Source organism: Lissotriton helveticus, chromosome 10 (genome assembly GCF_964261635.1).
Source record: "Lissotriton helveticus chromosome 10, aLisHel1.1, whole genome shotgun sequence".
Lineage (NCBI taxonomy): Eukaryota > Metazoa > Chordata > Amphibia > Caudata > Salamandridae > Lissotriton > Lissotriton helveticus.
In genome coordinates, this window is record NC_136071.1 from 73,470,750 (window position 1) to 73,486,325 (window position 15,576).

At 47.8% G+C, this 15,576-nt stretch overlaps 1 protein-coding gene across 1 annotated transcript in view; it reads right to left on the bottom strand.

The window, feature by feature from the left end:
- The window catches only part of USP11 (ubiquitin specific peptidase 11), a 452,733-nt gene that overhangs the window by 204,433 nt on the left and 232,724 nt on the right, over positions 1-15,576 (bottom strand). Inside the window, exon 9 of the mRNA XM_078664784.1 lies at positions 10,719-10,877. Coding sequence (XP_078520910.1) covers positions 10,719-10,877 — 159 coding nt within the window. The remainder of the gene's footprint in view (positions 1-10,718; positions 10,878-15,576) is intronic.

Consider the following 15,576-nt stretch of genomic DNA (forward strand, 5'->3'; position numbering starts at 1 on the left):
CCAAATACTGCCGCACATGGGCTGGCAGGAGGTGCGACTTGGGATAGTTCAGGGAAAACCCCACACCATAAAGAAGGTGAATGGTGTGAGACATGTCTGTGGCGCACTGTCGCTCCGACTTGGCTTGAACGAGCCAGTCGTCTAGGTAAGGGTAGACATGTATGTTTTGTCTCCTGAGGTGCGCTGCTACTGTTGCCAGACATTTGGTGAACACTCTGGGGGCAGTGGTCACTCCGAAGGGGAGAACCTTGAACTGGTAATGCCTGTTTTGTATGGTGAACCTGAGATACTTTCTGTGTGAAGGATGGAGTGGTATGTGGAAATAAGCATCCTTGAGGTCCAAGGTTGCGAGGAAGTCTCCCTGGTTTAGTAATGGAAGAACCTGTTGCAGTGTTAACATGTGGAAGTGTTCTGAAAGAATGTACTGGTTCAGAGGCCTGAGGTCCAGAATCGGTCTGAGTGAGCTGTCCTTCTTTGGGATTAAGAAGTACAGGGAATACACCCCTGTGCCTTCTTCCTCCACCGGCACGAGCTCTATAGCGCCTTTTTGCAGCATTACAAGAACTTCCTGCTGCAATAAGTGCAAGTGCTCGGCTGACATAGGACGTTTTCTTGGGGGAATGTTGGGCGGAGTGGATGTTAACTCCAAACAATAGCCGAACTGGATAAGTTGCCGTAACCACCTGTCTGTGGTGATGGACTGCCAGACAGGGAGGAACCGTTGCAGTCTCCCCCCGACAGGTGTTGGATGGTCGGGTGGCAGTGACAGGAAGTCACTGTTTGTTGGAGGCAGAGGAACGGGAGCTGTTGTTGCCTCTTCCTCTGCCTTTGGCACTGTTTCCCCGGTACCCTCCTCTACCTTGTTTGGGGTACGAGGATTGCGCCCCACCCTTGTTGTAAGGCGTTTGCTGTGCCAAGTGTCCTCTGGTAACACTTCGATTGCCTGAGCGACGAAAAGTGTTCCCACGGAATTGCTGAGACTGGAGAGCACCCATGGATTTGGCCGTCTCCGTATCTTTCTTGATTTTCTCGAGGGTGGTGTCCACCTCTGGGCCAAATAACCGGTCTGGATTAACAGGCTGGTTAAGGATAGCTGTCTGGATCTCTGGCTTGAACCCTGAGATGCGGAGCCATGCTTGACGCCTCAGCATAACACTAGTGTTTATCGCCCTCGCTGCTGTGTCCGCAACGTCGAGCGCGCATTTTATCGCAGCATTGGAGATGAGCTTGCCCTCCTGTATAAGCATCTCAGCTCCCTCCTTAAACTGGTCTGGAAGGTGTTGCAGCAGTTGTGCCAGGGTGTCGTAGTGCGCCCTATCGTATCTGGCCAGCAGAGCCTGTGTGTTTGATATGCGCCAGATGTTTGTTGCCTGAGCTGCCACCCTTTTCCCCGATGCCTCCAGCACTTTGGACTCTTTATCCGGGGGAGGAGCTTCACCCGTTGTTTGAGAGTTTGCCCTCTTGCGGGCATTGGAGACCACCAAAGAGTCTAAGGGCAACTGGCCCCGGATGTAGGTTGGGTCGCCAGGTGCGGGCCTGTATTTTTTCTCTATCCTGGGGTTCACCACCCTAGCCCTGGTGGGTTCCTTGAAAATGTCCGTGGCATGTTTAAGGACCCCCTTTAGCATAGGAAGAGTTTTCACAGCTTTTTCCGCTGCAGAGAAAGTGTCAAATAAAAAGTCATCTTCCACCGGGTCAGCATGCATCTCTACTTTATGATTTGTAGCTGCCCTCTCAATTAAAGCATTAAATGCTGCAGAGTCTTCTGTGGGAGAGGTTTTTACACCATAAACCTGAGTGTCCTGGAGAACCTGCTGGTCTCCGTGATCACCAGTGGCCATCCAGGAGTCCTGCTGATCATCAGTGTCTGTGTTTGCAGGAAAGTTATACTCCTCATCTTGTTCACCTTCATCCCCTTCTGAGCAAGTGGGTGAAGGTGTTGCCCCTCTCCTAGGCTGTGGAGGAAGTTGTTCAACTAGCACTGGAGTATCTGGTGCTGGCCTTTTCCGTTTGAGAGGAATTACAAACCACTCCAGAGGCTGTGAAGTAATTTTCCTCTTGTACAGCGTGAGTTTCCCTGTGTCGGCGTCGATAAAATGCGCTGACAGCTCCTCCAGTAGAGGTTGTCGAGGACCGAGACTTGCGCCGGAAACTGTGGAGTCCTTGGTCACCAAGCGCGGTGCAAAGGCCTTCGGTGCCACCTTAGGCGGTAGAGTGTAGAGGATCGGCATCGAAGTCTTTTTCGGTGGGGCCAGCGGTTGGGGTGCTGAAGGTGTGCTCGGCTCCGACGCCGACGCCTTGTCCCGTATCCGCTTGAGGGAATCCGAGACCTGCTTGGTAAACAAAGCGGATGGTTTCGTCGACCCGAGTGATGACCTCTGTCCACCTCCATGTGAAGAGACGAGCGTCGTTGATGGCTGTTTGGCCGCCGTAGGCGCAGACGTTTCTTCGACCACTGTGCTACTGTCACCGACCCCAGCCTCAGGCGCGGACGCCGACTTCTTCGGATCGACTGCCTTGGTCTTTTGCTTCGGGACTCCAGACTGTTGCTCGGTGCCCGTCGCCGACTTTGACTTCGACTCGGCCACCTTGCTCGACACCCGCTCGAGCACACCCTTCGAGCTTGGTTCCTTGGTCACTTTCGACACCTTTGCTGGGTCGCTAGCTTTAGAAGGTTTTGAGGTGTCCGAAGACGACGGCGTCGATGGCGGAGCAGGCGTCGTCGTTGTCGATGGCGTGTCGGCCATCTTTGTTTACTTCGATACCGATGCTGTGAGTTTCGGTTTCGATTTCTGTAATGGCGGCACCCCTGAGGTGTCGGCCATCTTAGTCTTCGTCGATACCGATTGTGTGAGTTTCGGTTTCGATTTCTGTAATGGCGGCTCCGCTGAGGTGTCCGTAGCCGGGCCGGAAGGCGGGGCCGTGGATCGAGGTGGAAGGTCGTGGGTAAGGCCGCGTGGCGATCCCGTGACCTGGGCCATTGTCAGAGTACGAACGGGGCATAGCTCATCCTCCGAGCTATCTTCCACGGCCCCATATACTTCTTCGTAGTCCCCTACCTATTCGACGTTTTCGTCCAGGTCTAGAGCCACGACATCTGCCTCGGATTCGGGCTGGACCTCCGCCGATGAAGGTGAAACTTGTAGTTGAAGTACTGGTACTTCTGCTTCGGGGCCTTTCGAAGATGTCGTCCGGCGCTGGGGCTGACCGCTGTGCTTCGAGGCGCGCCACGCGCCGAAGTTTGAGAGTCTTCTTTGACCTGAATTTGGAACAGGCCATACAGTTGGTCTCGTTATGGTCCGGCGACAGGCATTTATTACACACAGGGTGTACGTCGATGTGTGGGTACTTCGAGCCACACACGGGGCACTTCTTGAATGGACTTCGTTCCATGCCGTCTAAGTCTTGCTGCGTTCACAGGGCCTCGATGACCGAAGAGTCACCCGACTCGACGAGTTGGAGTGTTCACGAGACCGAACAATACCGACGGGATAAGCGAAGGCCTTTTGGCCTTGAAAAGAGTGTTTATCGATTCCGAACAGGAGACGTCGAAATCACATCCGAACCCAATGGCGTAAAAAAACAATCTGGGGATGGAGTCGATGCCCATGCGCACTGTAGTCCAGGGGAGGAGCCACCTAATCCGTGATACTTCGAAGACTCTTCCAGGACAACAATGTGCAATCATCCGGACCCAACACTAGGCGGCGATCTATGCTATAGATATGAATTTAGCAGCCCACATGCCTCGAACACTTGTCTGTGTATGGCCAGCTGCCTAAAGCCAGTCAGTGACCGCCCCAGGGTCGGTAGGTTTTCAGGGGGCACCTCTGAGGTGCCCTCTGAGCACATGGTTTAACAAATCTCACACTGGCTTCAGTGTGGATTTATTACCAGGAGTTGTTTGGTACCATGATGGCTGAAGTGAAGCTATCATGGTACTGGGGAACTCGAGTAGTCGAATTTCCTACCCACGTACTCCTTATGGCTTCCCTGGCACTTACAATATTTAAGAATTGACTTAAGTATTGAAGGGGCGTTAATACTCATGTAGATAGGCCTTCACCTGTAGTATAGTGTGCCCTGCATTTAGGGCTGTAAGGCCTGCTAGAGGGGTGACTTAACTACACCTTCAGGCTATGCTGGCTGGCAAAGTACCTAGGCAGGGTGCCCTGTTGACTTTGTTTTCAACTCACAGGGGCATGCAAGCTGCAAGGTCAGCGCATTGATCCCAGTGAGGGTGTCACAGGGGACCCTCTTCAGCTTCCAGGCCCTGGGTACTTAGGGTAACACATACAAGGGACTTACAGGGGTCAGAAGTACCAATTGTGGTAATGTTTTAGGGAAAGAGCTCTGGTACTGGGAACCTGGACAGCAGGGTCCCAGTACTCCACAGTCAAAGTTGCATCAAAAGCAGGCAAGAGAGGGAGCTACTGCAAAAGAACCCCATTTTACCACAACGAGGCTCACCTCTCCTGTTTGGCAAATCAGGAAACAGGCATGCAGATGTATGATGTCGAGCTACTGCTGGTCAGATAGGCAAGGATCGGGTTTGCAGGATATAGTCAAGAAACCATGAGTAAGGGCATCATTAAATGGTTGGGTCAGACCTGGTTAGAGAATTTCTGATGGAGGTTTTATTATGAAGAGCTCCCTTTCAGGGGAAGTGTGTAGCAAACTCGCATTTTGTAAATTTCATTATACTGCATTATCAGTACAGCAAGAGGAAAGTAATCCATTACCTTTCTCTTCTTCATCAGTGTCCTAGGGGTTGCTACATTTCTCGTTTAGTGTTAGAGTCACAGTCTTCGATGGAGTGCAATGTTAATCTAGCTACCTTTGCATATCCTCTCTAGCTAGAAGAGCAAGATGGGGAAGATCCATATTTTCTGTTCGGATTTCAACTAACCCAAAGACTTCAAGTGGGAAGTGAATCATTTGCAGGAATGGCCAGGCGTGTGACTTTGCGTGGGAGCAAGATCAGAGCTTCAACAGTGAGGACTTGTTGCTTTTCTTCAGAATAGTAGAGCATTGTTTTTTAATCTCTTAAAGTTTACAGGTGCATAATGGCACACGTCGCGTGACATGAGAACTCTAACCAGACCACCAAAACCAAAGACACATATTGTGCGCGTCCTTAAATTACATCTGCTTCCTACAATCCCAGCAGGGTTTGAAGCCAGTAGTTTACAGAGGATACACGATTCCTTAGCACAATGTCTAATAGCTTTGGAATTGTCCTAAGAATGACAAAGATTGGGAGCAGATCTCCGGGAACCTCAACGGGAGGCACAGAAAGAAAGGAACCAACGTCACTGCACAGAGTTGGTGCTTATGCAGCTCTGCTCAGTCCCTTCCTGGGCGGTATGAATCCAATGGGTAGTCACACCACCACCTGCTGGCATGCTGGAGTACCGCTTTTTAAATTCTATGTATCTAGTTTGGCTTGTGGGATACTCAAGATGAGGAATCTATGATTAGAATTATCTATCAGAAAAGTCTTGTTTCTATGGCATATACATAGAATCATATTGCTGAGTCAAAGAAGTGAACTTCTAGACATGGTCAGCAGATATGAGTATTGACGTTTGACTTCTGCAATTGCCAATAATCCATTTACTATAAGAAACAAGGGTCCTAGTAGTAAGGCATATTTTAATAGACTGGAGTCAGTACTATATATTTAGTTCACTCTGTGTACCCAGCCGGGCCACAGGTGTTTATTTTACAAAAAGATAAAGACATAAAAGTTTGACATACAAACAAGTGATAGGGCACAATCCTGTACCTATCATTCAAAATAACGAGATACAGAAACAAAAGAAATAGAAGAAATAACAGGCAAAAAGAGTTGGAGCCAATTTTGTGACTTGTAAACCATTACTTATCATGACAAGCTCACAATAACAGTTACTACACGCATTTTAGACACAGTGGCCTTATATGTAGTACTGTTTGAAAAGGTCGACGTTTCGATCCCTAGGCTCATAATTAAGCGGGATCATCAGGACTATTGAGAATAATTGCCTGGTGTATTTCCAACCTGTTAGTGAAAAGTGGGAAGGAAGAAACAAATTGCAAGAAAGAGGATCAGAAAATCATCCATGAGAAAGAGGTACAAGTACAACCATACAGTATAAGCAGCATGACATTAGGGCTTGTACACTAGACTTGCAGTGCAGTTAGAACATTGTTGCTTTGAAATTTACGGTGAAAAAATAGTTTAAAAAAAACTTCGTCGCAATGAAGAAAAAAGTGAAGTGATGTTTTAAGAAACTTCGGCGCAGTGCTGGAATTGCGTGTCGAAAATAGGCTGCCGCAGTGGTGACCGATAATTCTGCTTCAGTGCTGGGCAAAAAGTGACCCGATTTCAATTGTGCATGCGAGATGGAATTTAATTGATAGGTACATCTTGGTGGTACGTGAGGCTGACCGTAAGGCAATGGAAGAAGTACTAACCGAATAATGATTTAGGAGGCTGTTAGGTACAAAAGCCACGGGGCTATGAAGTGGTGGACCCAGTGATAATCGGAATGGCCTGAGGATAGAAAAAGGGTTGTTTAGGATGTGGCTGTGGATCGTCGAGTGAGAAATCGTGAGGGGTGATAGACAAGAACATACCTGATGCCGGGAAAGTACAGCCGTACTTAAGGATGACTGCTTAGACTCTCAGTGGAGTCAGAAGCCGCGGTCTGTCTACGGAGCCAGCAATTTCGCGAGCGATTTTCGTTCGCGTGCTCTAGTAGTTCAGGGCGTCCCACGGTGGGGAAGGAATGAGCCCTGTATCGAGGGGGAGGGAGGGGAAAACGTTAAAAACGGGGTCCGAGGTAAAGAGCGAGCTGTGGACCCAGGTGGATATTGGGTGTCGCTTACCTTCGGGGATTAACGTGGTGGTTAATCTGTTGTCCGAACCTCAGGTCTGTGGTGCCGGGTACTGACTGAGTGGGCAGGCGTGCAGACAGGATCTAGCACGTACTAGAAATTAAAAACGGACTAACGCGATTACATGGGAGTGGCGGCCATCTTGGGTCATAGGGGCCCGAGTCGGCCATCATGGAACGGTGTAGTTAGTACAGTACATAAGTGCAGGTTAACAAGGTGGGGGTGCGGGGGTGCACAGAAGGTGGCATGCTGTGCAGTGGTGACTATATTACACATTTTCGTTTCCAAATTGTGATTAAAAATTATATTACTGGTCATAGAAAGAATTCCAGAACCATTGAATTACATCTATACATTCCATTTGCAGGGCTATAACTGTTGCAGGGCTATTACTGTACATTAGACATTGTTTAGTATCTATCTTGAGTAATCAGAGGAAAGTAGTCCAGTCTGTTTAGTATCCATCTAGAGTAATCAGAGCAAAGTAGTCCAGTCTTCCGCTCTGTTCAAGCCATTATGCATTGCATCAAATAGGATAATGTTTTTGAGTTCCTCTTTGTTCAATAGGTTAGCCATGCTGCCGCCTCTTGGAGGTAAAGTTAATACTTTTAGAACTGTCCAATTGATGTCGTCCTCGTTGTGGTTTTCATTGGTGAAGTGGTCCACCAATGGGGCATTAGGTGTTCTGCATCTGATTCGACTTCTATGTTGACAGATGCGTGCTTTGATTTTCTGCGTTGTTTGGCCAATGTAGACCTTGTTGCAAGGGCAATGGATTAAATAAATGACATTACATGTATTGCAATTCGATAAACAGGAGAGTCTAAGCAGTCATCCTTAAGTACGGCTGTACTTTCCCGGCATCAGGTATGTTCTTGTCTATCACCCCTCACGATTTCTCACTCAACGATCCACAGCCACATCCTAAACAACCCTTTTTCTATCCTCAGGCCATTCCGATTATCACTGGGTCCACCACTTCATAGCCCCGTGGCTTTTGTACCTAACAGCCTCCTAAATCATTATTCGGTTAGTACTTCTTCCATTGCCTTACGGTCAGCCTCACGTACCACCAAGATGTACCTATCAATTAAATTCCATCTCGCATGCACAATTGAAATCGGGTCACTTTTTGCCCAGCACTGAAGCAGAATTATCGGTCACCACTGCGGCAGCCTATTTTCGACACGCAATTCCAGCACTGCGCCGAAGTTTCTTAAAACATCACTTCACTTTTTTCTTCATTGCGCCAATGTTTTTTTTAAAACAATTATTTCACCGTAAATTTCAAAGCAACAATGTTCTAACTGCACTGCAAGTCTAGTGTACAAGCCCTAATGTCATGCTGCTTATACTGTATGGTTGTACTTGTACCTCTTTCTCAAGGATGATTTTCTGATCCTCTTTCTTGCAATTTGTTTCTTCCTTCCCACTTTTCACCAACAGGTTGGAAATACACCAGGCAATTATTCTCAATAGTCCTGATGATGATCCTGCTTAATTAGGAGCCTAGGGATCGAAACGTCGACCTTTTAAAACAGTACTACATATAAGGCCACTGTGTTTAAAATGCGTGTAGTAACTGTTATTGTGAGCTTGTCATGATAAGTAATGGTTTACAAGTCACAAAATTGGCTCCAACTCTTTTTGCCTGTTATTTCTTTTGTTTCTGTATCTCGTTATTTTGAATGATAGGTACAGGATTGTGCCCTATCACTTGTTTGTATGTCAAACTTTTATGTCTATCTTTTTGTAAAATAAACACCTGTGGCCCGGCTGGGTACACAGAGTGAACTAAATATATAGTACTGACTCCAGTCTATAAAAATATGCCTTACTACTAGGACCCTTGTTTCTTATAGTAATTACTCACCCATGGTCCTAATTTACCTAATGGGTTCCCTTGTTTAACAGAAAATAATCCATTTACAGCATCCTAGACTGTCTGTCTCATTTTCTCCACCTGGATGCGCACTGAAGAAATTGGAGTCAAAATTCAATTACTAGTTGCAGCTATATGATTGTTTTGTTTCTAAATGATCTACTCATGTGGCGCCATACCTGCACCTCTGGGCTGTACAGCCCAAGTATCTGCAGTTTTAGCTATCACATGTTTGGGTGTGTTACTGTGCATAAGTGGCATAAAAGGAGGCGGCAGATGGGCATTTTATGTGATCTGTTTCTCTCCTGAGAAAGATTGAGTCCAACTTGTCTTGACTCTAGGTAGGTAGCAATAGACTACTGGGGCATTATGCAACTCTGTTCAGTACCACACCGTGACTTCATAGCAACTGTTGACACCCTTACTGGGACTCTTTTTCAGGAAGTCTGATTCTTGGGTGAAACGGTGTAGGTGGAGATACCTTTACTGCTGTAACATGAGAAGCAATCATTTGGATATAAATGCCACCAGCGGACTCTGATGGGTGATTTTAGGATACTAAAAATGCACCTTGTGCTTTTTTTTGGTTTTGTATACGTTTTAATTAACTGTACAATAAAAATTATCGTATCACTAGTGGACTACTTCCTTGTGCATGGAACGGAAATACTTCTTTGGTAACATAGCAATAAGAGATGATCCAGCTTTTGTTTGCCTGGCAGTCTATTTCTTAAAAAATACCAGACCAACACTTTTAGTGGTGCTTTACTACCACCAGGAAAATCAGAATGTAATAAGGTGGCCTGTTAACTTAAAAAAAATAAAAAAAATAATAAACAACCGAAAGTATGATCAATGCTACGTCTATTAAAAGAAGATAAGACGAGAGCACAGAAATTTCACATACACATTTAACATTTACTCTCACTGCTGTCTTGGGACAACTATCTCTACAGTCTCCCCCCAACTATATTTATCAGCAGGGACATGATCTCTACAATCTATCTACACTTTTAACCTAAAAACGTTTACCCTCATAATTTAATTACAGACATGTTAAGTGATTTTTGTAAATCTGCTTTAGCCAAGTAAGAAATGTCTGTTGGGTAGGGTGGTACAATTAAATGAGAATATTGGGCAATGAGGCACTGCAAAGTAGAATGCAGTCCTCTATAGTGCTCATCGATGTAAAGTGCAGCAGTACAAACTAAATCTGCAATCAGCCACAGTGTACACACAGATTGTACATATCATCTGATCCACTTTGTAAATGATCATTCTTTGGTTCTCCTGCTCAAGTTGTCAAGAGTTCCCACCATGAGCAGAACCTTTGCCACTTAATACCCCTAACACATTTTATTCTACAGCAGTGCCCTTTCCCACAACTCTTGTATCATCTCCCTATTCAAGTCCTGCTGTTCTGATCTCATTTTTCACTCCTTACTTCCACCTGTCAGTTTCCACTTCATTTTAGGCTCTTCAGACATCCATGTTCATTCCCTGCTGGGCTCTTGCGACATCAGTGTCTATCATATTTCTGTACCGGGACATTAGAACTGAGCTCGGCATCTCTTGTGACATCAATATTTCATAGCGCAGTAAAACTCATTTCCATACTGCATTAAACACAGTTGACTGTTACCCCAAAGTAAGCAAAGCATAGATTTTATTTAAATACACTATTGGATGTAGCTTGTATGCTGTATAACCCAGGGTGCATGCTCTGAATGTTAAAATAAAAGGGTGACATAATGACAAAGAGCTAATTAGGTATTGTCAGAACCAAATAATATCAACACAATTCCTGATTTAATCAAAGACTGAAACCGTTCAAGAATAACAGCTTTAACAATTGCTAAGTCAGAATACAGTTTTACAATGGGTGTAGCCTTGAATCAAAAATGGGAAAAATTCAGATGCCCATGACAAACGTTTGATTTTCCGAGGCACTCACTTGGTCCGGCCGTCCCTCGGCATCCCTCAGCTCAATATACTCCTTTTGCTTGACACGGTTCAGATCTTCATGGAGGCCATCAAGAAGGAAGGACAATAGCTCTTGGGAATCGTGCTGTTGATAGCCCAAGAACTGCGAGGCAAAGTGTCCAACCTTGGTCTGCGAAAAAAGTATAAATTGTACATAAGAGATCTTACACATCTTGGGTGAATGTGATTGTCCTTTTATAGTTCATATGTGACTTGAGACTTGCAACTGTACGTCCAAAAATAAACTAACTTGCATAAATCAGACGTTACACCAATAAATGATGATGTAAAACAGTTATCAGACATGGATAGGGTGAACCTGAAAATCGGGCTAGCTGGTGTCCCTTGACTCCCAATACTGAGCACCCTGCGTGTACACAATTGAGCACAAAGTTGCTGCAGCCACTAAAGAACACCAAACAAGTTATCTATGGGTACTCCAGTCAGCTCTTTCTATTGCAATATTATACCATGTGTAGCCTTTTGCATCAGGTTAAGCTGTAAAGATTCACATAACTTATTGATGTCAAATAAATCAGCATCTGCTTTTTAAAGATATCAAAACAGTGAACCAAACTTCAAGACAAGACCTTTAAAATTCTGTTTTTCTCATTTCCTGGGCCACCTATAGGGTGCCTCTTTATGAAGGCCAGCTATTCCATGCATGTGTATCCTAGGACTCCTCCCTTCAGTCGCACACAACTCTAACTCCTTCGACACCACCTCATTGAAGCATAGGAGTATTTTCCTAAAGCCATACAAAATTATGTCACAATAAAAGACTCCAGGTGTGAAACTGCAGACTTTGATCATACGCCTTTCAGAATCACTCTAAATCAATCAATCATACCATTTGTAGAGCGCACTACTCACCTGTGAGGGTCTCAAGGCACGGGGGGGCTGCTACTGCTTGAACAGCCAGGTCTTGAGAAGTCTCATGAAGGCCAGCAGGTCCTGGGTCTGTCATAGGCGGAGGGGAAGGGTGTTCCAAGTCTTGGCGGCGAGGTTGGAGAAGGATCTGCCGCCACCGGTAGCTCATCAGATGCGGGGGACGAGGGTGAGGTCAGCGAAGCTGGCGGTTCGGGGTGTAGAAGGGGAGTCATTCCTTGAGGTACGCTGGTTAAGCGTTGTGGAGTGCTTTGTGATCGTGGGTGAGGAGTTTGAAGGTGATCCTCTTGTTGACGGGGAGCCAGGGCAGGCCTTTCAGGTGGACTGTGATGTGGCTGTGGATGTTGAGGATGAGACGTGCAGAGGCGTTCTGTATGCATTGTAGTCGTTTCTGGAGTTTGAATGAATGAATGAATGAATGAATGAATGAATGAATGAATGAATGAAAAATATTTATAGAGCGCACGATGGCCAAACGGCTTCCTGGCGCTGGGAGCTCTGAAGAACCAAACAGACAGGGCCAGGAGGTTTAGCAGGGGTAGGCCAGGGCAAACAGAAAAGTTTTCAGCGCTTTACGGAAATGAGAAAAAATAGGGATCGAGCGCATAGAAAGAGGAAGGGAGTTCCAGAACCGGGGGGCAAGAACAGAGAAACGGGTTCCACCAGTGCGAGATTTGTGAAAGCGGGGAACAGTGAGGAGGGCAGAAGATGATGAACGGAGAGTGCGGGCAGGGGTGTGACGGGAAATCAAAGAATTGATGAAAGCCGGTGCAGAGTGATCAAGGGCCCGGTAAACAAGGCACCCTAGTTTAAACAGAGATCTCTGCAAAATGGGCAACCAGTGAAGGGATTTGAGGACGGGAGTGATGTGATGGGTTTTGGGCAAATGAAAGATGAGACGGGCGGCCTGGTTCTGGATAGCTTGTAAGCGGCGGGTTTCATAGGCAGGGATGCCAGCGAACAAGCTATTGCCATAATCAAGGCGGGAAGTGATAAGGGCAGAAATAATAATTTTAAGGGAGTCGAGAGAAAAAAAACGAGAGATTTTCCGGATCATTCGGAGGGAAAGAAAACAGGAGGACACCACGGCACTGACCTGGCCATGCATGGACAGGTCCTGTCTGACCTTGATGCCCAGAGTTTTAACAGAGGGAACGGGGGTGGGAGGGGGGCCAAGGATGGGAGGCCAGAAAGCAGGGGACCAGGGACTGGATGAGCCGCCAATCAGGACAAGCTCAGTCTTATCTGGGTTGAGCTTGAGGTGATTGGCGCTCATCCACCCAGAGATAAAGACCATGGTGGAGTGAAAAAAGGATAGAGAGTGAGAAGTAGAGGAAAGATCAAAGACGAGCTGGAGGTCGTCAGCGTAGTTATACACAGAGACCCCCAGCTCAAGAAGAGAAGAGATAAGAGGGTGAATATAGAGGTTAAAGAGAAGGGGAGAGAGAGAGGAACCTTGGGGGACCCCACAGGGCACCGGGAGGGGAGAAGCAGAGAAGCCGGGAAGGTGAACGGCTTGAGAACGCCCTGTCAGGAAAGAGGTGATCCAGGAGAAGGCAGAACCTCGTATGCCCGCTGCGCTGACACGGTCCAGAAGAATGTTATGGTCGACCGTGTCAAACGCAGCGGACAGGTCGAGGAGGATCAGAGCTTGAGGGGAGTTGACGTCGGCCTTGGCTTTAAGCTCGTCGAGGACGGCCAACACCACGGTTTCGGTCGAATGACCCGAGCGGAAGCCAGCTTGGTGAGAAGCCAGAAGCTGGCTCTGCTCAACATAAACAGAGAGACAGGAAGTAACATAAGACTCAAGAATTTTAGCCAGATAAGGGAGAAGAGAGATAGGTCTGAAGTTAGAGGGAAGAGAAGAGTCGAGACCAGGTTTTTTAAGAATGGGGGAAATAATAGCAGATTTGAATGAAGAAGGGACCAAGCCAGTGGAAAGAGAGGCATTAAGGAAAGAGAGAGGGGTATCAGGACAGGAAGAGAAGAGGGTTTTAAGAATACGGGCAGGGGCACAATCAGTGGGGGAACCAGACTTGATTTTGGTGAGCAAAGCTAGGAAAGAGTCCAAAGGGAGGGGGGGAAAAGAGGAGAAGGAGGATTTAGGCGCAGGGGGAGCAGAGTGAGGAGGAGTAAAAGGAGTGACCAAGATGTTAGATTTGATTTTTACAATCTTCTCGATAAAGAAGTTGTTAAGAGAGGAGCAGAGGGCCTGGGAGGGAGTGAAGGGAGGGCAAGCACGATCAGAGGTGGCCAAGTTGTTTACCAAAGAAAAAATTTCTTTAGCTTTGTTGGCCGAGAGCGCCACTTGTTCAGAAAAGTACTTGGTCTTAGTGGCCAGGATGGCCTGCTTGTACTCTTTAAGAAGGGTTTTGTATTTGGCCTTATGGTCAGGGCCGTAGCTGCGGCGCCAAAGGCGCTCTGAGCGTCTAAGCTCCAGTTTAAGAGTCTTGAGCTCCGGGCTAAACCAACGGTGAGCCTCATGAGGGCGGATGGATTTGACTAGCTTGAGGGGGGCTACTAAATCACATGCAGAAGAGAGCCAATTGGCTGAGGTTCCCGCATAGAGGGCGTTGCTGTAGTCCAGCCGGCTGCCGACGAGGCCCTGGGTGACCGTCCTTCTCGTTTCGGTGGGGATCCATCTGTAGATCTTGCGGAGCATGCGGAGGGTGTTGAAGCAGGAGGAGGAGAAGGCGTTGGCTTGCTGAGCCATAGACAACGATGAGTCTAGGATGACCCCCAGGATGCGTGCGTGGTCGGTGGGGGTCGGGGCAGCTCCCAGTGCGGCCGGCCACCATGAGTCGTCCCAGGCGGAGGAGGTGGATCCGATGATGTGGGCCTCCGTCTTGTCTGAGTTCAGTTTCAGGCGGCTGCTCTTCATCCATTTGGCGGTGGCCTTCATACCTTTGTGGAGGCTGGTTTTGTTGGTGGTGGGGTTCTTGGTGACTGAGAGGATGAGCTGGGTGTCATCGGCATATGAGATGATGTTGAGGTCGTGTGATCGGACGATCTTGGCGAGCGGTGCCATGTAGACGTTGAAGAGTGTCAGATTGAGGGATCTGTGGGGTACGCCGCAGATGATCTTGGTGCCTTTAGATTGGAATGGAAGGTGGAGGACATTCTGGGTTCTGCCGGTCAGGAAGGAGGAGGTCCAGTCCAGGGCTTTGTTGTAGATCCCTGCGTTGTGGAGGCATTTGCGCAGGGTGTGGTGGAAGACTGTATCGAAGGCGGCCGTAAGGTCCAGGAGGATGAGGGCCGCGGTTTCTCCGTTGTCTGTTAGGGCTCGGATGTCGTTGATGGCGGCGAGGAGGGCCGTTTCGGTGCTGTGGTTGCTGCGGAATCCGGATTGGGACGGGTCCAGGATGTTGTTCCCTTCGAGGAAGGAGATCAGTTGCCTGTTGACAATCTTCTCGCTCACTTCGCTGGGAGTAGGGAGATGGGCGGGAAGTTCTTGAGGTCCTTGGAGTCCGCCTTGGGTTTCTTGAGTAGGGCGTTGATCTAGGCGTGCTTCCAGCTCTCCGGAAAGGTGGCTGTCCCGAAGGAGTTGTTGATGATCTTGCTGAGATAGGGTGCGATGGTGGAGCTTGCTTTACTGAAGATGTGGTGCGGTGCAGGGGTCTGATGGTGAGCGGGAGTGGATGGTGTTCATGATTTAGATGGTGTCTTCGTCGTTAACGTGGGTCCAGGAGAGCAGGGGGTCGGTGTAGCTGGGGGGAGGAGAGTCTGAGGTGTCGGTATCGGTCGGGGCCATGGTTGTTGAAGCGGTCGTGGATGTCTGCGATCTTACGGTGGAAGAAGGTGGCTAGGGAGTCGCAGAGGTCTTGCGATGGCAGGATGTTGTTGGAGTTGGCGCTGGGGTTGGAGAGTTCCATCCCGATGTTGAAGAGCTCTTTGCTGTTGTGTGCGTTGTTGTCGATGCGTTCTTTGAAGGCGGTCCTTTT